Consider the following 27411-nt stretch of genomic DNA (forward strand, 5'->3'; position numbering starts at 1 on the left):
ATTTGAGCTATATCATTCTTGAGCAAATCATTAAAAAACCCAGGGGGGGCAACAGGGTCCTGGCACTGAGAAAGAGAGAGTTGATGATGATCATTGATTTCCAGACCAAAACACCGGGGGGGCTCAACCAAGAGGAAGAATTATCGGTCCATCTGAAAGAACAATAGTTGAGTCATACACAGTCTTCTTCACACATTCGTCACATGCCTCTTGCAATTTATTCAACTTGGCTTGTGTGCCCTGTTTTTTATTCATTTGACGTAGACTTTGTTACATGGCGGACATATATATTACAATGACTGCACTGTTCCTCGCAACCTATCTTGTTTTTAATAATGTCTATTTGAAGTGTGTAATTATTTACATTATGTTTTCTTTGTAGGAGGGAAGATTGGGGCCCAAGTCACCTGCACGCACCTTTCACGGGCAGTTTCTCTCGTCTCTCTCTTCTATCAATCACGAGCACCAGGACGTTTGTTTTTTTGCACTCTTTTTGTCACCACTCTACCACAATGGGTAACGTGCTTTTGCCTGGACTTTCTTGCCTTGTCCCCTCTTTATGTGCTGATAGAGTGGTTTCAGGAAGGGTCTGTGATCGCCTGAAGATGTTTCTTGTGCTTTACACTAATTGTTCCCACCATGGTCTGGCACTTGCCATTACATTTCGGTGGGAGTTGACTCCACATCTTTCTTGTTGGCAGAATTGAGCTGTCAACGGGTTAAACATCCTTGACACTGCTTGTTGTTAACTGTGTCTTCTTGCCTGAGAGGGGGCTGACCTGCTCTGCTTTGAACCATTGAATAGCCGGTTTTCTCCGCCGGCGTGCGCACCACTTTCCACGGGTCCTGAGGGGCCCAGAAGGAGTAACTTTGGCATTTGGATATATATATATGCAAATAAATACTGAGGGTAGAGGCTATAACGATCTGCATCCGACAATGTAATATCTGAGCAGTAGATAACAGTGCACAGAACCATGGAGCACTTACCTCTATACTCATTAACAAGGAAATAAATCCTATATGAACATCAAAACGATTGGTTCAGCCCTCAGCACAGTATGATCAAAGAAAGTTCACAATAATAGGCACATAAAGAAGATTCCTGGATTCCAAGTATATTCTTTTTGTTCCAATTGATTCTTTATTCAATATTGGTTAAAAGACCATAGCCTACGCGTTTTGTCTCGGAAAGAGACTTCTTCAGGGCTATAGAAAAAACATATATACACATTATTTTTAAGCACTCAAAGTTTCTCCATGGGGAAAATCTTCATTAAACAGACGCATAACTCAAGTTCACACATTAAATACTCTTTTAACCTAACATCAGTTGATCTTCCTACAGAACCATTTTCATTATATTATATGCATCACAACCTCATCTCTCTAAATATCATAATGGGGAACATCAGCACAATAGGAATAAATAAAGTGAAACATTTACAGCCAGATTCATGAAGCCGAAATCGGCTTGCAAAGGGCCAGATTCTGAGAATCTGGCCCTTTGCGAGCGCTATATTTGCATTTGGGATTCATCATCCCAAATGCAAAAATCTCAATTTTAGAAAATCTCTAAATTGCGAATAATTGCATTTAAGGAATCTCAATTTGAGATTCCTTAAATGCAATTCATGAACCATTTTAAAATTGCGAATTCGCAATCTGGGGCCGCTATTTACCGCGAAGTCTAACTACGTGGTAAATAGTGAAAACTTAGAAAAATGCACTTCAGTGCATTTTTCTAAGTTGTATGTTACACACACACACGTCCTTTGGACATGTGTGTGCGCAACACCAGTGTACCTTACCATTTCAGGGGTGCTACAGGGTGTCCTTTGGACACCCTGGCACCCTTGAAATCGCTTCCTTATTTGTGATTCGCTAATTGCTAATCGCAAATAAGGAATGACTCCCCATTCATTCCTATGGGCCTTTAGGCCCATAGGAATAAATGGGAAAGCCATTCCTTATTTGCGATTAGCAATTACCGAAACGCAAATAAGGAAGCAGTAGAAATCGCAAAAAATATTGCAATTTCTACATGCATCCCGTTTTGCGAGTCTTTAATAGCGATTCCTTATAAATCGCTATTAAGGACTCGCAAAACGGGACTTTGATGAATCTGGGGGATAATCTTTTACATTGTTGATGAGATATAGTTTAAAGTCTCATCAGGCTCCTTCTATGCAAGGTAAACTATATGTGAGTTAAACTGTCCTGTAAATAAGGAGACTTTTTTGCTTAAATCTAAACATAGCGACTTCGGATATAAGCACAAGTAAATATTTTTGTGCTTTGAATATAAATCTTTTGATCACAAAATAAAATAATTAAAAAGAAAATGATTTTTAGCCCTGGCTAGGGGGTCAGGGTATTCCTACCCATCCCCCTTTTCTTTTTTGAATATCTTTTTGTTTGAGACACGGCTGCAGTCGAGCCCCAATATGGCTACCAACACTTCCTGGTTAAACTGTTGGCAGCCAATCAGACCGCTGCACAACATTGGGAGGGCTTCCGGAGGTTTCGCATACCTAGACATATACATTTGGATTTATTTTATTAACTCTAAAACTACTGAACGGATTTACACCAAATAACAAAAAGGTCAATTTCTGGACCAACAGCTACCTTTCTGCCAAATTTACTGTCATTCCATTCAGCGCTACAGGCTGTAGTCCTGTGTACATTTCCTACAGGATTTAACCTGGGAAAAGCACTTTTTTTTACCCCCCCCTACTTTTCGGCCTACTTGACAGATGACCCCTAATCTTTCTATACACAACAAGATCCAACGTGACACATTTTGGGGAAAATTTCGTGAAGATTCATCAACCGGTAACAAAGATAGAGGCAGGCAAAAAAAAGCTTTTCCTATGAAACTAGATCCTAACTATAACTACCTACTGGAGCCAGTATACATGCATATAGATATACATGCATATATATCCATACATGCATATATATCTATACATATCGATACATATCGGTAGATAGATAGATAGATAAATAGATAGATACCTCTTTTTAAAAATCTGGCTGTATCTTTAGTGCCATTCTTTCACCAGTCTTCTTTCTTCTATAAGACCTGGAAATTGAACCAAACTCCTGGCTATCGGTTTGCTTCTGACTTCAGAGGCAGCATCCATGCTTAATTAACCTTGGAAATCATTAGGAACTCGGGAGCAAGTATGATAGCAAGGTAGCTTTTTAGAATACATCACCAATAAAGAGGAGAGTGTGGCCTGTGAAATTAATGAAAGAAATGTGACATGCATTTGCAAATGTACGGTCATACAAGGGGCAGATGAGCATACTGTTAAGAAGACACGGCCCACGATGATGGGGAGTTGGAAAGCCGTTTATTCTGAAATCACGATGCAGATCACTCCCAGGTTCTTGCTCACAGATGGTCGTCTTCATTGTGTCTCCTCAACCACCCTTCTGTAACCAAATTCTATATTCCAAATATTAAAACAAGCAAACTTCAAGCACTCACAGAGCACATGACAATACATCCTACATCCACGCAACACACATAAACAGAACACACACATACACACAATACGACATAACACACACCTTGAAAACCCAGGTGCAGCAGAGGTAGATGGCTACATTCTGAAACTAAGAATAGGTACACATTTTAGACAGGTTGTGATTTTCTGCGCCGATGCACCTTAAAAACACAAGTGGCATAACTTTGTAGTTGTGCTGTTACCTTATCTTTCTGTTTCCTTTTCAGCCTGGAGACAGCTTTTTTCCTCTGGATGAAGCTGGAAAAGTCATCTGCTTGAATACTGACCTGCGCGCCACATGGGAGGTATGGAATAGTAAAACAAGGATTGCAAAGAGGAGGGATTTTCAGACAGTGGGTGGTCTGAGATATCTCCATTGATGATGGTTCATGTTTGTTTCTATAACACAAAAGGGAACATTTGAGTAAGGCTTGTTACAACCGACTCCTATATCTTGGCAGCTGTGACACACTACATCAAAGAACTAGTGCCGGCTCAGTGTGCTCATGTTTAAAGCATTCTCTTTAGAAGTATCCGGGATTACTCAGCAGAAACAAACTAAGGACCAGATTTAGGGTTTGGTGGAGAGGGTACTCCATTGTAAATGAGACAGAGTGCCCTTCCAGCCAAACTCTCAGTCTGCCTTCCTCATTTAGAGACAGGCTGACCTTACGTTTTCTATTGACGGAGAGCTGTTGGCTCCTTTGATGGAATACTTCATCTAACAGGCCAATGGAGGAGGGGCTGTTGGAGGAAGTACATTACACTGAGCTCTCTATTTACGGTTGATGGTGTAATGCATTTTTTCCTGTCCACCACCGTGAGGAAATACCTGGAGGTGTGGGACAGGAAAATACATCGGGGTTTGGGGTTGATTCGTTTTTTCAAAAACAAACTCCCACTTTGAGAGTTTTCTAAAAAGTACAATAAAAATTCAATAGCTTGGAGTGTCGCTGTCAAAAGTGATAATTGCAAAAAACAGTGATGGCAGCCGTTAACCAAACTTTTAGTACACTGGCGGTTCCCTTCATTGTACAGACGTGACCACAGACTGTCATCTCTAAATTTGTGGTCAGCATACCGCCAGGAAGGTGGAAGTAATGTCCTCCACTAACTGAACAGACACTACTCTGTCCGCTAAACTTTAAATGAGGCCCTTAGTAATCTGCTTTATATTTCCCCCCAAAATGCATTTTTATAAGGAATTCAGTAAAGACCACTAATCATCAGCAATGGTCAGGACAGTAAATGTAAGTCAAAGTTATCATCATATTAAAACCCGTACAGCACATAGAAACTTCAAAAGAAGCGGGGGGGGTAAGATGGCGGCGTCAGGCTAGACGCCGGTAGCAGCTCTGATCAGGGCAGCGGAGTGTACCAAATCAATACCGGAGACTGATATGCGGTGATATGCGGTGATGCGGTGATGTACTAACACCTAGAGGGAGAAATTGAAAAGACCAATGCAGCCCGGCGAAGCTGAGTTTGTTCCGTCCGAGCGCTCACCTCCAACGAGGACGCCGCTGTCACTTCTCGCCTCTGCAGTCGGGTTTGCTGTTCTCCGCCTGCTGATCGGCAATCACCGATCAGTGACTGAACTGCGCTCCTTTTGGTGGCTACGGCTAGCAAGTCTGAAGAGTCTGAAGAGTGCTGCAGAGATCTTGAATTCCGCGAGAGAGACGGAATACGGGAGAATAGCAGCAGCAGCGCATAACGTGCAGAAACTGACATAATCTATGGCCCCGAAAAATGCGGCGGCGGCGGCCGCAGCAGCAGCTAAGACAAGGGCTGCAAGACAAGCACTACGTGATCAGGAGACGAGTAGGCAGCAGCAGCATGGGGGGGCGCAAGCGGTGCCCGCAGAGATTGCAGCAAAAGTAAAAGCAGTGGAAAAAACACCGGTCCGGAGGGGGGCCGCTAGTAAAACATCGCTAGCTACCCAACCCGGTAAGAATACACCAACAAACGTCACTACAGTGGTAACAATGTTCCGCGCTGCTAACCAGAGAACAGTGTCAAGAGAGACACAGCAGAGCATGGAAAAGCAGCAAGCGCCCGACCCAATGTTAGTAAATGCGGGGGGCGTAGTGAGCGACATTGGAGGAATGAGAGCAGCAGGGCAGATGGGCCCCTCAATGCCAATATTGGTGGGAAACAATGGTGCAACCGATCTAATAGGGGCACAGAGAGTACCAGAGCTACAGCAGGAGCGGGAGCAAAGACAAGGGTCTGAGCCTGAGGCGGAGACTGACAACAGATCTGGACCTGTGTCTATTGCCGATCAGGTAAGCCACTGTACCTATTCTGGTTCTGGTTCTGGTTCGGCACTCATCAGGTCTGATATAACTAATCAGGGGGGGGCCGATATTACCAACGGAGAGATGGCGGTTAATAACTGTCCAGCAAGCCCAGTGGAGAATCGTTATCCAACCAATGCAGCCAATGAAAATGCTTTTGCAAATACTAATCATCATTTTGATAGACATGGGTCTACAAGTCTTCCTACAACATTGCCCGACAGCAATACTGGTAACACTGGTAACACTGGTATTACTGGTAACAAGCACGCTAATCCAAGTTTTACCGCAAACCCCTCACTGGAGAGTTTAGTAACTCATATACGAGAGACTGTAGAGACCTCAGAAGCAGCAAAACTAGATACAGAAATGCCACAATCTAGCTTTGCAATAAATGAACACCTCGTGGATGCTATAGAGGCATTAGAGACTGACAAAGACATAACGGACTTTTACTCTTTATCAGAAGACATCAGCTGGTCTGGTGATACAGACGAACTAGACGCAGCAGAAGAACCGGAGAGTGATTCAGACTCTAACCTAAGCTCGGAATCTGATGCCAATCCACCAAATGATCAGCGTGATAAAAAGAGAACTATATTAAAAAAGAGGAAAACTGGACACCACGGTGCTAATGAATTAACATGGGATTACACTCCTACAGTTCTGGCATTGAATCAGAGTCATACTCCTGATCCTAGAAATCAGAGGCCACCCTCAGATCAAAATCTAAATAAAGAACCTTTCGAGGCGTCAGGAACCACCTTAACACAAGTCATGGAGACAGTCCTGCAAGCTATAGCATCACACCGAGAGGAAACCTCAAAAGATAGTCGCAAAGCCCGAGCTGGGCTACAAAAGGTTCAAGGAGTGGTTCGGAAACTCTCAAAAACCATGGGCGCTTTTACAGAGAGATTAAATGACATCGAGGATCGCATCATGGTCAATGAAACAGAAGCCGTAGCCACAAACAAACGAGTCGAAGCTACTGAACCACAGGTTGAGGACATGAGATGGAAGCTTGAAGATTACGAAAATAGGCTTCGAAGGAACAACCTACGAGTGTTAGGAATTCCGGAAAAAACAGAGGGTGAGGACTGTCGTACCTTCATTATACAACTATTACGAGATACCCTTCCTGAATTTAATACCTGGGATTGGGAATATGAGGTGCAAAGAGCTCATCGAGTCCCATTATCCTTAAAACCCAAGGCATCTGCAAGTAAATACCCACGAGCAATACTAGTGTACTTCGGCAACTTCCTGCTTCGACAAGCCATTGCGGAAAAAGTCACTCCTGATAAACATCGCAAAAAAGACTCAATATCGTATTTTGTACGCCCTGATTTTTGCCACTGGACTGTCGAAAGGAGGTGGCGACTGAGGCAACTCATCAAACCATTTATGGAGAAGAAGGCAGTAGTATATCTGAACAATCCTGCGAAACTGAAAGTAATATATAAGGGACAAACCAAATTTTTCACTTCCGAGGTCAAAGCTAAGGAATATCTAGAGAGTCTATGAAAAAAACAAGTGAAAATATATGAGAAAATATATGGATTCTACAGTCTTTAATTATTAACTTTCCTACTTTTTTATGCTGTTTTTTGCTCTTTAATCACATTTCCTCTCTCACTCCGGTAATGTTTATTCTATTTTTTTTTTTTTTTTTTTTGTATACTTAAGAATGTATGCTTCGCTAGTCCTGATTGGAACATGCTAATGCATCACTACAGACTCTTATGGAGTCTCAATGCCCTGTCTGGGTGGTCAAGGGGAGGGGGGGATGGAGAGGAGAGAGAGGGGTGGGGGGGTGGGAGTCAGGGTGCACGGGGGGCACGGGGTGCACTTGGTGCAGGGGCTGGGGGAGTAAAAAAATATAAAATGAGCAAAAATGATACTACTAAAGGAACACTGATGGATGAAAGCCACTCAAAAACTAGTATTTGTAAATGGGCAGGTTAAACATAGGATGTTGGAATGTGGCTGGTTTAAACGACAGAGGAAAAAGGGCCCAATTTTGCCAAATAATAGCTCATAGTTCCTGGGACATCATTTGTATACAAGAAACCCATATTCCAATAGGAGAGATCAACCAACTGAAAGTACCTGGTTATCATATATTAATTACAACAACACAAACCACAAGAACTAGGGGGGTCACAATTTTAGCAAGAACAAGATTAGGTCTCCCGGTACGTAAAAAAGCTGACGATCACGGACAATGGGCCATTGTCCAATTAGATCTGGGAATTACAATTTGCTCCATTTATGGCCCTAATCTTGACGACCCTTTACTTTATAATGATTTGGAATCGGAATTAGCGTTATGGCCAAGTACTCTGATTCTCTGTGGAGACTTTAATTTAACATTTGATCAAACCCGGTCTCTCCAGAACCATTATACGTACACCGGGCGGAAGCCCAGAGTGTTCAGAGCTGTATTAAATCTGATTCAGACCCATAATCTTCACGATATATGGTTGTTAAAAAACAGTAAGGATCCAGGATACACATATTTCTCCTACCCTCACAGGAAATATGTTCGTATAGATTACATCTTTGTAACTCCAGATATCGCTCTGAACGCTCTGGTCTTTAAGGACCCGAAGACAATCTCCGACCATAATTCTATATATACTACATTGGAAGTATCTGGCTACAACCGGGTCCACACACAATGGACATTCGATAGGAAACTATTAGTTAGTCAAGAATATATATCATACATAGCCCAATGGACCAAAGAATTTTTTGATGTTAATCAATATAGTGCTTCACGCTGCAGCGTTTGGGATAGTTTTAAGGCTGCATTAAGGGGGGAGACTGCTGCATTTGTTGCTAGTCGCAAGAAAGAGCGTATGAAAATTCATAACCAATTGATAAACGAATTAGTACAGCTAGAGTATAAACATGCCAACCAAATACACCATGGTAAAGAGGCTGAGGATACCCTAACAAAAATCCTAGTACTTAAAGCAGAGATAAATAATGAGCTTACGATTAAAGCCGCAGAAACTATCCAAGCTCATCGAAATAAAACATACGAGATAGGTGAAAACGTTGGGAGACATCTTGCCTTAAAAACACGACAGACACAATCTCACAACACTATACAAAGTATTGTTTATAACGGGCGCAAATATAATACCCAGGAAGAAATAGCCAACTGCTTTAAAGAATATTATCAAAAACTATATCAGAACGAAGATAAGCAAACGGCTGATGAAACTAAGGAGTTTTTAGTCAGCTGGCTCAGCGAGACCAATATGTTACAAACTGTGGATGATGACACAAGGAAAGAATTGGAGAAAGAAATTACTAGAACAGAGGTTGAGCTGGCAATTGCGGAATTAGCCGCAGGCAAAGCAGCGGGACCCGATAGGATACCACTAGACCTATATAAAATACTAGGTAAAATAATAATCCCATTCCTCCATGATCTATTCCTAGGCGTCCAATGGCATGGAAAACCTCCAGAGTCATGGAAACAAACTAATATAGCAGTTTTCAAGAAAAAGGATAAACCCCCTGATTTAACAACATCATACAGACCGATTTCGCTGATCAATGCAGATTCTAAAACTTATGCGAAAATTTTCTCAAACCGGCTTTCCAAGTGTATAATACAACTAGTCTCTCCCTGGCAGCATGGGTTTATACCAGGCAAAAGCACCACGGACCACATACGTCGAGTAATAACACTTTTCGATATTATGAAAATCGAGAAAGGCCAGATGTCCCTTATATTACTAGATGCCGAAAAGGCTTTTGACCGGGTCTCCTGGCAGTTTCTCTGGCAGTTACTAGCCCTAAATAACATCGGCCCTGGGTTTATAAAGTCAGTAAAAGCCTTATATGTAGAACCTAAAGCCAACGTCTTGACAGGTGGTAGCGAATCCGAAAGTATAAACATCCAAAGAGGCACGCGACAAGGGTGTCCGTGCTCTCCACTTTTATTCGCACTCTATATTAACCCCTTAATCATTAAATTATTAACATCACCGGCGATAACACCGATAAAAACCGGTACATATAATACTAAAATTCTTGCCTACGCCGATGATGTAGCGATATTAACAACTAATCCTACTGAGGCACTAGTTGAAATAGAAGCAGTCACTAAAATATATGGTCACTATTCAGGGTATTCACTGAATCAAGACAAAACGATGGTAGTCTGTACCGACAACACACCATATACAAGCCAATATAGAGTTGAGAACGCGAAATACCTAGGAGTTAACATCTCACCTAATATCAATAACATTATCACGTTAAATTATGATCCCTTAATCGCAAGAATTAAAAAAGACCTTCTTAGAGTCAATAACCTTAGGTTATCTATAATTGGCAGAAGCAATTACATAAAAATGACAATATTTCCAAAACTACTATACCTATTTCGTGCAATTCCTATTCTAATTGACAATACTTATATGAAGAAGATAGACCAAACAATAACATCATTTATCTGGAATTATGGGAAGACAAGAAGGGCCATATCCAAGCTAACGCTACCGATAGCCCACGGTGGACTAGCAGTTCCTAATTTAACATATTACATGTGGGCTGCTATTTTACAACAAATATTTTCCTAATTACACCTAAAGGTCCAGATCAAAATACATCACTGCATATTATCCCTTCTATCTATGAATTGACATTAGGAAAAACAGCTCGAGGATTATTACTACGACAAATCGAGCCCTCATACTATAAAAAAATGAAATTTAAAATAATTACGGATGCCTTTAAAATTTGGACTAGAGTCACTAAATTACTATCAATACCCAAATATACAAAATATACACCTCTATGGCACAGTTCTATAATCCCCCATTATCTCAATGATAATATTACTAAACGATGGGAAGATTCGGGTATTATTACTATTGGCGATTTTCTAAATTCAGATGGTAGAATAACCTTTAACGAGTTATGCCTTAAATATCAAATCCACCAAGCGGACTATTTAAAATGTATCCAAATCTTCACAATATTAAGACAAAGTGCTACAAATATGGAGATACAGTCGATACCACTCCTAGACTTGATATCAAAATTAACAGCTAGAATCAGCGATATCTACGGGATTCTTTTAAACAACCACCCGGATGATTTGGAAAAAATAGAAAAAAGCTGGGCGGATAAACTAAACAATCCCAACGTTGACATAGATATGGTGCTGCAACTATCTTCTAAAGTTTTACTAGCAAGTAACCTAAAAGCCCAAATCTATAAAACGATCTGCAATGTATATTACACACCATCTAAGCTATTCTCATGGGGCAAGATTAGCCAGGATAAGTGTCCTAGATGTGCACTTGGTCCTGCAGACCTAGTACATATGTTTTACGAATGCCCCAAGCTGAAACAACTAAAGGATAGTATAGTTAAATATTGGATCGAGATTTTCAGCCGTGAGATTCAAACTTCATCAACATTATTCTTATTAGGTTTTGACAGCTCCCTAGAACTTAGCAACCCAGAAATTTACACGACCTATATATGTACAGCCATATACAGAATTATTTTAGCAGCTCGCTGGAAGGATACTGAGGCCCCTACATTCCAGGGATGGGTTAATAGACTTTTAGCAACATATAAACAAGAAAAAGCCATATACGAAACTAGAGGGAAAAAATCTAGAGCTAGAGGGGAATTGATTTGGTCCCTGGTGGCTAATTGGTACGAACTGCAAAGGGTTTGAGGCTAGAACTAGTCATAGTAGCGTAATAGGGAAGTCAATACTATATACTGTATAGAAGTATAGAGGTTTGAAATGGAAAAAATGAGTATATATTGTGTAATGCCTGCTCCTGTTTGTTTTCTTTGTTAACTGTTTGCTTTCTTCTTTTTTTTCTATTAGTTTTAGTTGTAGCAATTTATTGCTTAGCCATTATTACTATACTTGCCACATCCTTTAAAAGGAACTCATATCAATATTTACATCTAAACTATGTTTTCATCCTACGTGCGCTCCTACATGATGAAAAATTTGTTTCTTTTCTATGTATCATAATGTGTATACTATAACACATATTCAACCGTTTATCACAAATGCTCAATAAAAAAAAAAAAATAAAAAAAAAGAAACTTCAAAAGAAGCAACTGTGTTTGCAAAGCCACATTTGCTTTAAATACCTGGAGCAGGTTTCTCCACCAGGTAGCTCGTCAGCTACTTGTAGCTCTCCTACTACCTGTGAGTACCTTCTGTGTGTGCAGCCCAGCATAATAAATTAGAAGTTTTTGCTTGTTGGAATAAATAATTACATGTAACTAAAATTGAGCATACAATACGAAAATGTGTGAATTTTCAGAACTCATGAGCTGATGTTTCAGGAGACTTATGATTATAATATTAACTTGATGCCAGGGGCATTGCAGCTATGGCTGTTATTACCCATATAGATATGTATTCAACAAGGGAGAACAGGGGTGTAGGGCGAATTCCACTCCACTGGGGTGGGAGGTCCAGCTACAGCGAGTGCCCCACAGCGTCAGATCAAAAAGGAGCTGTGCCGTTCCTCAGAAGGAGAAAGGTTAAAGTCACACTATATAGGTGCCACTGGTCTTGGTAGGATCACAGTTGGGCATCCATTTAGTTGGATGTAATACCCTCACACACCCTTGCAGGTGCCATGCTTCATCATCTGGGCTGCTCCTTGTTGGGTCGGTGGTGCAATACCCAACGGGCTCACCTCAAAGAGGGGCTCTTTACCGGAGAAATTTTACCAACAGCCGTTTGGTGAAGTGCGGGTGTGGGGCCAGGGGTGTGTAGACTTGGGAGTGAGTTAAAATAAGGCTGGGAGTACCTGTAGGAAAATCTTTTTATTCTGGGGGTCTCCTGTCTTAATTAAAATGTGTGATGACTAGCCCTTGGCGGAAATTGATATTCCTGTTTCAGTGCTGGTTAGTATTTATAGTGGTCAACATGTTTCTCGCATCTGTGGTTATTCACTAGCGATTCTTCAGGACTTTAAAAACTATCAAATTGAAATTGTCTACACTAGAGGACCTAGGTAAGTGTCCAGTCAGTTAATTTAGTTGTCACAAGAAGAAAAGTGCTAATAGCATCAAACTTTAGAAAACTATGAGAATCCAGACCAACTCTATTTTAACAAGAGGTACTAGATGACACCTCTCGCATTATTTGACAAATGAATCATTTTGCATACAGCCATAACTTGATGGAAGCCTTAACCATTGTGCAGACCGCCGGGTATTGTTGATGCCTTGGTCTTTTGCAGAATAGGTGAGCCCTACACCTCCTTTTTACCACTGATTGCTATGCTTTAGTATCCACAGGGGCATGCAGAACACGACTTGCTCACTGAGGATATCTACCCAAAATGTTTTTAATCACCTTTTAAGCACTGCACACGCTAGTCGCACTTCATCATGCGTGTCCTGGAGAAATGTATGCAAGTCACAATTTACTGTAGTCTGGAAACCTACACCTGTTTTTATATGCTTTTTTCTCCTCACTACAGGAAGATCCAGCCCATCACAGACTCATGAACACAATTAGCACTTTTCTTCTTGTGACAACTAAATTAACTGACTGGACACTTACCTAGGTCCTCTAGTGTAGACAATTTCAATTTGATCGTTTTTAAGGTCCTGAAGAATCGCTAATGAATAAACACAGATGCGAGAAACATGTTGTCCATTATAAATACTAACCAGCACTGAAACATGAATATCAATTTCCGCTAAGTGCTAGTCATCACACATTTTAATTAAGACAGGAGACCCCCAGAATAAAAAGAATTTCTTACAGGTACTCCCAGCCTTATTTTAACTCACTCCCAAGTCTACACACCCCTGGCCCCACACCCGCACTTCACCAAATGGCTGTTGGTAAAAGATCTCCGGTAAAGAGCCCCTCTTTGAGGTGAGCCCGTAGGGTATTGCACCGCCGACCCAACGAGGAGCAGCCCAGATGATGAAGCATGACACCTGCAAGGGTGTGTGAGGGCATTACATCCAACTAAATGGATGCCCAACTGTGATCCTCCCAAGACCAGTGGCACCTATATAATGTGACTTTAACCTTTCTCCTTCTGAGGAACGGCACAGCTCCTTTTTGGTCTGATTACCCATATAGAGGCATTCCATAATGACAAATTATGTTTTACATTAAAGCTGAGAACCATGCCTGATGTACTAAGTACTGGTAACCTTGCATATGATGGCCACTAAAGTTATCTTGTCTGATGTGGTCTGTATTACAATTATAATTATATTAGCAGCTGTGGTGATTTTCAAAACATATGTAGATCTTACTACATAAATGGTTGGAGTCCTCTGACCTAGAGCATACATTTTTGTTCTAGCCACCACAGAAATTTGCCACAATGAAGTGGTTGATATTGACTTTCTCCAGCCTTTTTCTTATTTTTCACTTTCCAGGCAGCAAGAAAAAGTCATAACCATTTGCAATCTGCTTATGATGGCTCCAGTGCTGTAAATTTCCCCCCAGTTGTGAACAGATCAGCTGATGAGACACAACCCCTATGTAAAGTAAAATAAATCAACATATGGACTTGTACACTTTTGGAAGGCAATCCAAAAAAAGTAGTTACTTTGCAGCATTACAAAATTAGCAAGACAGCAAAAGGAGAAACTAAAGTAATTGAATTTACTCTTTAGATGCAGTGAAGAAAAGCACATACGATAAACTATAACATTCTTCATTGCAAAGTTTTGTTAATCTTCCCTCAAACTTTCCCTCAGACTTTCCCTCAGTTACCACTGTCAAGATTCATTGTTGTGTTTTCTTGCTTTTGTCCAGGTTGTCCAGTTTTGCGTTTTGATACAGGAAGCTATTGGTTCCTGAGGTGACAGTAACAGTGTAGGTGGTATTGTCCTTTGAAGTCCGCTTACCGCCACTTTCACAGTGCAGGAGAGAATGTAAGTGGCTTTGTGTCAGGACAAGGAGGTGAGGATTATCCATGTCTTTCTTCACTTTTTAGATTTCACCTGTACAGCACTTGGGCTGTGTTTGTGAAATCTATTGGCTTTAATATAAACTTAAAAGGGACTTTACATCCTGCCCCCTCTCTTTCCTGGCTTTTCATCACTTACTTTTTCTCCATTTATATTGGCTTTAGCCTATTTTCCTGCATTCACCAATGCTTGTTCCTCAGCTGCTTCTCTTATCAGTTTCCCATTGCCGAAATACTGTTAACATCTGCTTGGATGGAACAAATTTTTCATATAATTTTGCCTCTTTCTGCATTTTAGGTAGAGCATTCGAGACCTCTTGTATATACTTTAGTATATACTTATATGTGTAAGTACTTTGTGGGCTCTAGAGATCACCCTACGACTTGTCTGCTTCCAGTTAGGGACTTTTTTTTCTGTTCAACTGCCTCTATTTAACTTTCTTGATAGAAAAACGACCAGCAGAGGTCAGTAAAATACCAGAATCACTTTAGCATTCTCTAGATTCAAGTCCATATAAATTGTCTTCCATGAGCACCCGTAGACAATAATATTTCTTTCAAATCGTGTATTTTCAGTAATATGACCACCGAAGGCCCAGATTTTATATTAAAAACAAAGCTTTGGCCTATACCATTTCCCGCTGAAAGGCAATATTTCTCTCCATGTGTTCCACTAGCTGGCATGTCACGCAGTTTGGTGCTTACTTTACCTCCATTTAAAAAAAATATATATCTTTTATTGTTTTTTATACAATTAAACATATAGTTTCACATGTATCTTATACAGTAAGGATGATGCTTTTACTATCCTGTGTACATGTAGACGGGTATTACCATCATGAGATCGTGACAATATACACAGTTTACTTTACCTACATGTTAAAGAATAGTAGATGTTACAGCACCCAGACTAATATTGCTGCATAGCTAAATACATATAAGGTCCCAAAGGCGAGACCGATTGCATTTCAAATGCTTGTTTGTCTTGCAGCAGATTTATATTGTGCAATTTATCACACTCGGAGATCAAGTGCCAGAGGTACAACCCACCAATTTGCGACTCGCAATTTGCAACTCGTGAACGGTGATGTACAATAGTGTCTCATACATTGTTTACGATTCCTAATGGGGCTGCAAATTGCATGCCTCATTAATATTAATGAGGCAGACGCAATTTGCGATCCATCAGGAATGGCTAGCACTCACAGGGATGGTGGTCTGCTGGGGTCAGCAGACAACCATGTCTGTGACTGCTTTTAAATAAAGCAGTTCTTTTTTTAAATGCAGCCCGCTTTCCTTAAAGGAAAACGGGATGCATTTAAAAAAAAAGAAAAATGAAACTTTTCAGTTTAATTTTTTTAAGGGCAGGCAGTGGTCCCTGGGACCAATGCTTACCCGTAAAAAAATATTTCTTGACCCATCCCCAGGTACCCTTTCCCATTTGCGAATGGTTTACCACCTACTTGAAGTAGTTGGTAAATTGCAAGTGTTTTGCAACCACAATTGCAGTAGAAAAACAGTCATGCATACAAATGCGAGTCGCTATTAGAAAGGGACACCCTTGGCACGCCCCTTCCTAATAGTGAGTTGCAAACCTCATTTTGCGAATTGGTAAAATTTACTGATTCGCAAAATGAGGTTTTTACATGGCCATGCCCTAAATTACGGGCACAAATGGGCCGATAGCCCGTTTGCGACCGCAGTTTATCTGGGCCTAAGTGATTTGCCCAGAATCACAGGATGTTGCATGCCGAGACTCGAACCAGGATCCCCAGCTCTCGTGGCAGCAGCTGTGGCCACTGAGCCACATCCCCACCACTCCTTTCATACTTGTTTTCTTCGCACTCTTACCAGCGCATGTGTTTGTAGTAAGTCTTATCTCTCCCTGTCCCTGGTTTTGTTTTATTTTTTTTAAAAATAGTGAAAACTTGACCCGAATGTATTGGAGGGCTTTAAATGAGAACCAGTCACTTTACACTGTGTGTTTGCCTGCACACTCCCACCTAACCTGGTCTTGCTGCCTCTTCTTGGGCCCCACGTACCCCTTCGTTGCTTGCCCCCTCCCCCACCCCCCAGGTTTGTTCTCTGTCCCAGTCAAGGCTTGTAAATTGCACCAACAGAAGTCCTTCCCCTATTCTCATAAATGAGTTTTGTTATTTTATTGGAATACAGACAAGTCCAGTAGCAGCTGGTGTGCGGGCAGAGTGGCGGGTGAAGGGGTGCAGGGGACAACGGGGAGGTGGGGAGAAGGGAGGCATAATATAATAAAAAAAAATTTTTTAAAAGAACTTACCCTCCTCATGACACTCCATGTCCTCGCTGTAGCGCAGGCTCTGTGTGCGGTCTCTTTCATCCTCCTGGCGCTGTCCTCATCGCTGACTCTGGAGGAAAGGGATGGACTTCCTCTCTTGTACAATGTGAAACCCACTAATCCTGGCCTTGATTGGTTGGAGCAAGCTAACCGAGCACTCCTTTTGAGACCGGGAGCCTGCGGCTGCAATCCCTAGGCTGTTTCTTAGCCTTAGGATTGCAGGCCCTAAAGTGCGCAGGTCACATTGGCCGGCTCTATAGAGCCAGCCAATCTGACATGCACACTGTCAGGGGGCTGCATTAATAGTGCAATTGCCCTAATCTGCCCTACCCCGTGCCATCGCGCTGTCACAGCATGAGCCTGGGACACATTAATAAAATGTATTAACATTTTCCGCCATTTTGCAGGACGCCCTCCCCTGTTCCTCACTGCCCGACATCTTGAGGTCCAGGAGCCTGCTGACCGGAGTTGCTGTGGAGTGACGGCTGTTGTGCACTCCTGCTTTGGCACCTGCCTGCCTCGCGGACTCCTGGATGGACGCGTTGGGGCTGCAGTGGCCCTGCAGCGCACTCCTGCTCCGGCGCCGCCTGCCTTCGCGGACTCCCGGATGGACACGCTGGGGCTGCAACGGCCCGGCGGCGAACCCTTGCTCTGGCACCCGCACGGCAGGGGGCACAGCAGAAGCCTCCTCCGAAGCCTCCTCCACGAATGTAGAGATCCCGCGGGGGTCCACCCCAGCCCGACCCAGCGCCTGCTTCACACAGCGCCGAGCTCCCTCTGTTCCCTCTCCTGAAGCTACCAGATCTGCACCGATACCCACGCCCGCTTCTCCTGCCTCATTCTAGACCGACGCCTGCTCCCCACAGCGTTGAGCCCCCTGCTGACTCCACGACGAGGCCCTGGACACGGCAATCACAGAATCGGTTGAAAGCCTGTCCTCCCCACACAGAGAGCAGTTTCGGTTTCGCTTTCTAGAGGTCGCCTGCTTTTAACCTGCGAATCACTCTGTGGTAAGCTCTAGGCTCTCTATTTTTATCACTGTAAGGGTCCAGTGCTAGCCTCTAAGCTTCTGTTGGATTATGAAAATTACCTAATCGTTTCTGATCTCACTCAATGCCTGACTTTAAAATGGCGACCACTCTAGACATTCTGACTCTGCTCCTCATTGCCTGACTTTAAGATGGTGCTGCTTCACTTCTCTACTGTTCCACTGGGTACCATTTCTCCTCCACTCTACGCCAGTAACCTTACCTAATGGTTATAGTATAGATCACTACCTCAAATAACCCTGCCTACACTAGGGCACTTCAGAACTTTACCCCTCTACCCTCTTCAGTGTCGATCCCCAATAATCATGGCACCTCCTGGCTTGACGTGGACAGGGGAAAATTCCTACATGCTGATCTAACCCCCCAAACTCCCCAAAACTGCAGCGAAATCCTTCAAGCACACCACCCTAAAGAGACACCCTGAGACGCTGATATCTGACCTACGCTATAACGCGGGCAATGGCATGTGCATAAATGACCTCATCTTCTCCATAAGGACAGCCGCCTGGCGCAAAACCCTGACACACCTTCTCAACAGAAACATCCCGTACGTCACCAAACTCACTATTGCTCCCTCTTCCACCCTGCGAGCGGACCTCACTATCACCCTCTATAAAAATGGCATCATTCTGATCCAAGCCTCTACCACTAACCTCAATAAATTCGCAGACCATTTCACGCTCCTCAGAAACCATGTGCATGACTCAAATAGGGCGTCTAACACATACTCCAATAACCCACTGTCGTGCCAGTCCACCAAGCCCGTTCACCCGCATACCCCGCCAACGGTCTCCACTACAGCTCTCCCCATCCCCCCTAGCATGCCCACTGACCTCGACCATAGACGATCCCTGGCACCCCTGATTGCTGCCCTCCCAGCACCCCCCACCTACGGGGTCACTAGCACGCTCTCACTGACCCCAGACGCAATCCATACTAACCACACTATGACTCCCAACACAGATCACTCCCATCAGGTACAGCTCGCCCACTGGCAATCCCAGTAGAACCGCCAGACCTCCTACCTCCTCCCCAAATGCTTTCCATCAAATACGCGAGCTAGGTACTCCAAAGACACCGGAATCTGCTCAAACCAACCTACCTTCCCCTCCACCCATACTTGTCAAGTCAAGTCAAGTCAAGTCAAGTATCTTTATTCGATTGTAAACATTACAGTCATAAAAGCACAGTACATCAACAAACAGTTAAAAAGCATTCCGGATATTTCATTTATAATACATAAGTTTCTTTAGACAATGTAAAAGACAGAAGCAGCGGGCAGCATAAACATTTTTTAAAAATATATAAATAATTTCTGTACAATGGAATAAAAAAAGGTTAAAACTACCTAAAAACATTAACAGCATAATTATCCCTCCATGCTTTTCCTGAAGGTAATTGCCAGTTTCAGGAAATTACAAACAAATAAAGTGCAATCGCATTTCAATAATTGGAGGTAATAAAGTGCTGGTTTTATCTGTGCAAAATTGAGTTTTTTAAGGCATGGCTTTAAATATAGCCTCCGGGGTGTTATGTAATAAGGACAAATGAATAAAAAGTGTGCCAGGTCTTGCGGAGACTTTCCGTCGCAGCCGCAAGCTGGCAACACCTCCCCCCGATGGGCCCCGCTTGGTACTGCCAGTAGGAGATGAAACAGATCAAAACGGAACCTTGTTAACAAATAACGTTCATAGCCAGTCATAGGCCATAGGTATGGTTCCATTTGTGGGCAGGTTTTAAGTAAAGCGTGTTTCCTAACACTGTCCTTCTGCAACTCAACCTCTTCCCTGGCAGTATACCTTATTGTCATCATAGCATTTTTTACAAAAATGACATCAGATTTGGTGATAGAGTTTGGGGTTAAAAACAAATCAGGCCGGCCAATTGCAGTCAGGCAATCATTTATATACTTCAGCCACGGGACCTTGAACCTTCCATCCAATGTTAAGGCTTCTTTTAATATTTCGTGAGTGAGGGGTATATCATTGTTGAGCCAGCAATTCAGCCAGCACAATACGGGGTTCGCTGCTATTCTATCACTCAGATAAGGTACACCCAGCTCCTCGTGTACCGAAAAATTTCCAGTTCCCCTTGGCAGCCTCAATATTTTCTTCAAAAAGTTATTTTCTGTGACCTCCAGGTCCCTCATCTTGCTATAGCCCCAGAGCTCACTTCCATAGCAAGCGACGGCAACACTTTTTGCCTGATATAGTTTAAGTAAAGCGGCCGCCGGGCTATTGCCAATTTTTTTCGCAAAGCCAAGTATAGCCGCATTGACACGTGTTACCTCGCCCTTCTTTTTGCAAACGGCGGGGCCCCAGGATAGCTTATGATCAAGGAGGACCCCGAGGTATGAAAAGGTCTTAGTGGTAGGGATTTTTTCCCCATTTATACTAAAGGAATTGGTGATTAATTAAATTCTTCTCTACACCCATCTTTAATAGGGTAACCCATAATTTGCCTCTGTCCACGCAGTCGAAGGCGGATGTTAAGTCCATGAAGGCCATGTGGATAGTTCCTTGCTTGGCCAGGGTATATTTACTTAAAATCAAATATAGATTCAGACATTGTGTAATTGTCGAATGACCTGGTCTGAAGCCATATTGTATGGGGGATATAATATTGTTTTCAGTTGCCCATGTGGTTAACCTATTTAAGATTATGCCACCTACCACTTTAGCTACAGAATTGATTAAGGATATTGGTCTGTAGCATGACGAACTACTGCGATCGCCCTTTTTAAATACGGGGACTATGGTTGATAACCCCCACGACCCTGGGCACCCCGCGATCACGGCTGCGTTTACCACGGCGGTAAGAACAGGGGCCCAAAAGGAGATACTGGATTTAAAAAGGTCCGGTGGTAAGCCGTCCGGACCTGGGGCCTTGTTGCTGGTTAGTCCTTGAATACCCCTTTCTACCTCATTTACTGAGAAGCACAGAGAATTCTCAGTTGGAATTAAAAAAGCATTTTCTGCCCGTTGCTCATTACTCTTAAAGATTGCACTAAAGTGAGTGACCCAATCCTCATCTGAGATATTAGTGCCAAGCACTGTATCGCTAAGATTATCAAACAAAGGTTTGTTAATAATTTGCCAAAATTTATTACTATTCCCCAACACTGATGGGTCAAGGAGAGACGCCATGGTACTAGCCTTGATATCTTTTTTCCGAGAAGCTAGTGATTTCTTATAGATCAGGCGCACATTTTTAATTTGACCTTGATCTCTAGGTTTAACTTTTAACGCCTTTTTCAGGTCTCTGCTGGCCTTGGAGCAATTATGGTCAAACCATTTGGGGTTACTGCTGGTTTGACCCCTCACCGGTGCTGTTAACATAGAGCCTACTACTGACACCAGGGCCTCGAAGCCAGCCAGGGTTTTCTCAGGTGGTATAAATGGTGACATGCAGGCTGCTAATTCCTCTCCACATAGCTTATTTATTTCATTGTACAAATTTACTTGATTTACCATTGACCACTTCAGTCGACGTTTGCCATTTATGCAGCATAACGTACCCTGATCTTCACGGGTCGTTCGCTGCTCAAATAAAACCCCACCCAGGACAATAGTTGTGGGGTTATGGTCACTGTAGATGCTCGAATGAATGGTAAATCTCGAAACCCAGTTTACAAGGTCTGCAGATAATAATATATGGTCTATAAAGGACCCCTGGCCTAGACCTTTAAATGTGGGGACGTCAAAAACCTTGGTATCAGAAACCATGGACATAGCTACAGTTAAGTTATTTTCGTTCACCATATCATTTAGGTTAACTCCACGCCTGGAGTGGACAAAATGAAATCCTTCCACATTGTTACACCCCAAGGATCCCATGGGGGTGACACCTGGGTTACCACATGGATGTACATTAAAATCACCTACGATCAATACCTTCCGTGACAACGTACTTGCCCCCTTTCTTATCATCTCACTTAAGGGCAAGATGTTACATTCACCATTTCTATTAATAGCATTATAGAAATTGATCAGGGTCAAGCTATGTTTACCTCTCTTCAGTTCAAGCATTTGAATGTTCCGATTAGCATTGTAACAGGTATTTATTTTACAGCAAAGTCCCAAATTAATAAAAATAGCCAGGCCCCCCTTTGCTCTTCCCCTAGTTGAGGGAGCTGCAGGTATGACAAAGCTTTGATAACCCTCAATAAAGACATTTTTATCTTCCATCCATGTCTCTTGGAGGCATATAACTAGGTGTTTCTTAGCAAATGCTAACCAAGCAGTATCCCATATTTTATCAGCCAGCCCTGCTATGTTCCAGGAGACTAAACTCACATTACAGTCACCTGGCGCTATTTCTAGAACAGCTTCTCTGATGGTTGGGTCTGGCATCAGGATGGTTTGTTCTACATGTATGACCCCCATGGTTTCAATACTAGAAGTGTTTGATTCTATATGGGTTGGAGGAGAGTTATGGACCTCAGACAGATCAGGCAATATACTACTATTCTTTGGATTATCTATATTTGTCACTGTCTGGCTAATGTTATCTAGTTTGATCATCGGGGAGGGAACTATTAAAACTTGTTTGTATGCAACCCTGACATTTCTTTGTGTATGGTTAGTTTGTATAAAGTCAGCGGTCATTGGTATGACTGGCCCAGCATGAAGTCAATCGACCCCCTCCAAGCCGCTCTGATCGTAAAAAATGTCAAACCTCTTTGTAATGGGCACGTTATAATAGGTACGTGGGTATGCCTCCCAGTTCTCTTGATAAGTTCCTTGATGGGTGACCTGCCTAGACTCCCAAGATGTGTCCCTCCTAGACTGTCTTTGTTCTCCAGCAGTATAGTGACCGTAATTTCTGGGGGTTACTCCATTATAATATGGGTTAAAATTATCTGCTATTAGTTCTTTCCTGCTCTACAGTGGGATATGGATACACTGTATTTGAGGAGTGGTCATTTGGAGGGTAGAAATAACCTAGATCCATAATGCGGATCAGGCTACTGATCGGACTATCTTTCCAGCCAGTTATGTACCTTGCCACACGGCTGTCCTTGAAATTAACTACGACACAATCGCCCTCTGTGGATTTAAACCTATGGCCCACCCAGTCAACCCTCCTGACGTTTGTTATTTTACCGCTAATATGGAGAGGGATCGGTCTATGAGCAGTTAGCCAGTGGCTTACTTTGTTTTTCAAGTCCCCATAGCTCTCTGTCTTACCCACTTCAAGTTGCGGTACACCAATCATTACTATGGTGTACCAATGGGATTCAGGGGGAGATGGATGTGGATAGCTTTTTTCGGGTGTAGCGTTTTAGGTGTTTGTGCTGGGCGTGTGTTTAATATTGCATTTTGTGTAGTAGTTGGGCTTTGAGGCTCGGTCTGGCCGTCTGGTGGGTCAGAGGATGAACCCTCTGTAGCCCATTCACTCTCTTCGTTACTATGTATAAGATTATCGGAAGAGAATGCCAGGGTCAGTGCTATAGTTGTGTCAATATTTGTTTGTGTAGATAATGTTGGGATATTTTGCACTGCAGTATTTACAGGAAGGGAGGGTGTCAAAATAGAGCTGTCACTTAGAGTGTTAATCTTAACTTGTGTCTTCGTAATCTTTGGTTGCTTGGGATTGCTTTTAGGTGGTAAAGAGCTATCCTTAGATACTGGCACAGTAAGGATCTTTAATATGCTTGAGGTATCCTTTCTTTGCGATTTCTCAATCTTCTCTAGGGTCTGCTCTATACTGATAATTTTATCACTCAAAGGTTGCAGGAGAGATTTAATTAAATGTTCCAATTCAATTGGATATATTTTATCTGGTAGGCTGACTCTTTCAGTCTGACTCGTCTGCTCTGTGTAAGTGTTGGTATGCTCCAGCTGTATTTCAGTTTGCGTTATTGCGCTCTGGGCAGTGGATATCTCGGAGGATTTTGATATTCCAACGAGTGGTTTAGCCAGCCTGAAATTTAGCCAGACATCCTTTGCCGAGGCCTTGTGAAGGCCTAATGGTCTGTATATTTTCCTCACTATAGATTTAGTTTTTGTATGTTTCCTATACCGACGCTTTGTCTTAATCGGGGGTGGTGTTTTATCTACTGCTGTTGCATTAGCAATAACCAAACTTTCAGCATAAGCGCTCCCTGGTGAATTTAGTGAGATGATTACGGGTTTAGGCGAACATATGCTGTCCCCCGAGTTGGTGATGAACAAAGGGCTTCCTTCAAGGCTGTTTACTGGTATAGGAGAGGTCGAGTGTACAATTTTCTTACTGCTTTTTTGTCCACTAGGCAGCCCTGAAAAAGATTGCATTAAAAGAGATTCCTCTAGGTCAATGGAGGAATCCGCCGTGTTATTATTCATAGTAGTATGCATTGACAAGTTAGGAAAGCTCAAATTCGGGGTCAGTGAGAGACGCCTCTCCGTGTTTTGAATAGCATCAGCAACTACACCTATAGTTTTTTGTAACATTAGATCTATAGCTGTGAGTGTAGGTAAAGGTGTAGTTGGGAGGGTCTTATTCCTAGTAGATGATCTTGTGGCCACAGGAGTCTTTCTTGCTTTAGTCATTGTGTGGGGAGTATCCGGAATGTCAATAAAGATACCGAGCTTTAAAATTAGTCACTTATACAACTAATGTAGCTTCATAAAGAGTTCATGAATTTACAAAGTCACCTTGTTCTTGATCCCGGGATGCTGGCGATGATAGGGGGATGGCCCGTCCCGTCTCCTTCTGTCCCCTGAGGGCCACAGAGGGCCCGCCCTTTGCCCGGGCTTCGCCCCGGGCACTCCCGCGCGCTCCCGCGACGCGGGGGTGACGCGCTCTTATGCGCTGCCTGGCGCGATGTCAGCGCCGTCTTCCGCTGCGGGGCAGGCCGGGAAACGTAGTCCTGTGCCACCCTCCGCTTGGCGGCCGCTTCAGGATGACAAGTGTGGCAGCGGGAGGGGGACCAAGACCAACAGGCTCCAGGAATCGTGGTATGCAGCGTTGGCGAGGTAGGCTCTCGCTGTCTATGGGTCCGGGTTCCTTCGGGGAGAGTCTTTAGGGATTTAACAGCGTCACCCGCTCCACCGGGGTGACGCGCTCTTATGCGCCGCCTGGCGCGATGTCAGCGCCGTCTTCCGCTGCGGGGCAGGCCGGGAAACGTAGTCCTGTGCCCCCCTCCGCTCGGCGGCCGCTTCAGGATGACAAGTGCGGCAGCGGGCGGGGGACCAAGACCAACAGGCTCCAGGAATCGTGGTATGCAGCGTTGGCGAGGTAGGCTCTCGCTGTCTATGGGTCCGGGTTCCTTCGGGGAGAGTCTTTAGGGATTTAACAGCGTCACCCGCTCCACCGGGGTGACGCGCTCTTATGCGCAGCCTGGCGCGATGTCAGCGCCGTCTTCCGCTGCGGGGCAGGCCGGGAAACGTAGTCCTGTGCCCCCCTCCGCTCGGCGGCCGCTTCAGGATGACAAGTGCGGCAGCGGGAGGGGGACCAAGACCAACAGGCTCCAGGAATCGTGGTATGCAGCGTTGGCGAGGTAGGCTCTCGCTGTCTATGGGTCTGGGTTCCTTCGGGGAGAGTCTTTAGGGATTTAACAGCCTTGACTGCTCCCGAACCTCTGCCCCTTTGCGCACAAGCACCTCAAGCTCTTACTGATCTTGAAACTCTACACTCCAAAGCGACCAAACTAACCCAGAGCATCCATAGCTCCATTCAGGACCTTATGAACCTCCTTCACCTGGCCGAGCTCTCCCTTGCTAACCTCAAGTCACCTCTTTCCTCCCCCCTACTGATCACCGAGCCTCCTAAGCGCCCACTCCCGCTACCTCTGAGAAATCTCCGCCCGCGTAAACCTCCCGGCCAACTCTCAGAGGAGGAATCCCGTGCTCTCGCACTCTCCTACACCTCTACCACCATCACTTCTAACCCCCCTGACCCTACGGGAAACAAAATCCTAGCCATCCTTCAAGACCACAACTCTGCCCTTACCATCCCCTGTCCGCAAAGCACAAGTCCGGGTTACCCCATCAGCACGGTCACCATTAACCCCAACAGGCTACCTACCCTTCATGATAGAAGTGTGATGGAAAGTATCCTCGCGCCGGAAGTCCTGACCGTCCCTTATCTGGTCTCTTAATCAACTGCCGTTCAGCAGTCAAGCATGCCGCTGATATTGCTGACCTCATCCTGAACAAAAACTTTGACCTAGCTATACTAACAGAATCTTGGCTCAACGAATACTCCCCCCTTTGCCCGGACTTATTAGTTCCCCCTAACTACAATATCGCTAGACTAGACAGATGCTCCCACAAGAAAGGTGGAGGCATTGCCTGCATCTATCGATCCTCCCTGCTTGTCACTGAACTCTTGGCAGACTGCACTGACTCCTGCGAATACCTCGCACTTTCCTGTATGCAGCAGCTCACTTCATCTTCAACTTACACATCTTCTACCACCCTCCAGGCTCCAACAACTCCTTCACTGATCACCTCTTGGAAATCATCACAACTAAGATTTCCTCCAAAGCTAAAGAGATTTTCCTGGGTGATTTCAACCTGCACTAGAATGACTCTGAAGACCCCCACGTCAATGCTATCAAAATCCTACTAACTGACCAAGCCCTAACCCAAGCCTGTTCTCAACCAATTCACTCAAAAGGGGCCATCCTTGACTGAATCATTTCTAAGGAATCCTCAGTCAAGCTCATCTCCATAGACCCATGTGACTGGTCTGATCACCACTCCATCTTCTTCATTTTGCCTGGTTCCCGCAAGTCAAAGACTTTGCAACCGGTGATCCCCAAACGCTGGACCAGAGACACTAAAACCCTCAACCTTATGGAACTGGAGGCTCACTGCAAACTTGACCTTCTACCACCTCCGCACATAACAGAGACCTAAATGAGCATTACTCATTAACTATCTCAACCATTCTGGACAACCTTGCCAATCTAAAGCTAAAAAAACCACAAATCAAAGACAGGAATCCCTGGTTCACAGGTTCCCTCAACATGGAGAGGAGGTCCCTACGGAAATGTGAAAGAAACTGGAGACAACACCCCTCTGCGACGCATCCTAAACTTCTCCGCCAGGTGAGAAACTCCTACAACAAGCACATCCTCAAATAAAAAAAAGAATACTTCAGAACTGAACTGGGCAACGCCAAGAATAGACCCCGTAAACTTTTTGAACTGGTCAAACATCAATCCAACAAACTGGCTAAAACATCTAAAGAATCTCCTAAATCTCTAATTTCATCAGAGGAATTCTCCTCGTTCTTCATGGATAAAATCACAGCCTTAGGAACTGAACTCAGTACCGCTGCCTACTCACAACC

At 43.6% G+C, this 27411-nt stretch overlaps 1 protein-coding gene across 2 annotated transcripts in view; it reads left to right on the forward strand.

The window, feature by feature from the left end:
- Positions 1-27411, forward strand: part of LOC144796227 (aldo-keto reductase family 1 member C1-like) — a 243658-nt gene that overhangs the window by 133609 nt on the left and 82638 nt on the right. For both annotated transcript variants that reach the window (XM_078668205.1, XM_078668204.1), the window contains exon 5: positions 3746-3823. In XM_078668205.1, coding sequence (XP_078524331.1) covers positions 3746-3823 — 78 coding nt within the window. The remainder of the gene's footprint in view (positions 1-3745; positions 3824-27411) is intronic.

Source organism: Lissotriton helveticus, chromosome 1_1 (genome assembly GCF_964261635.1).
Source record: "Lissotriton helveticus chromosome 1_1, aLisHel1.1, whole genome shotgun sequence".
NCBI lineage: Eukaryota > Metazoa > Chordata > Amphibia > Caudata > Salamandridae > Lissotriton > Lissotriton helveticus.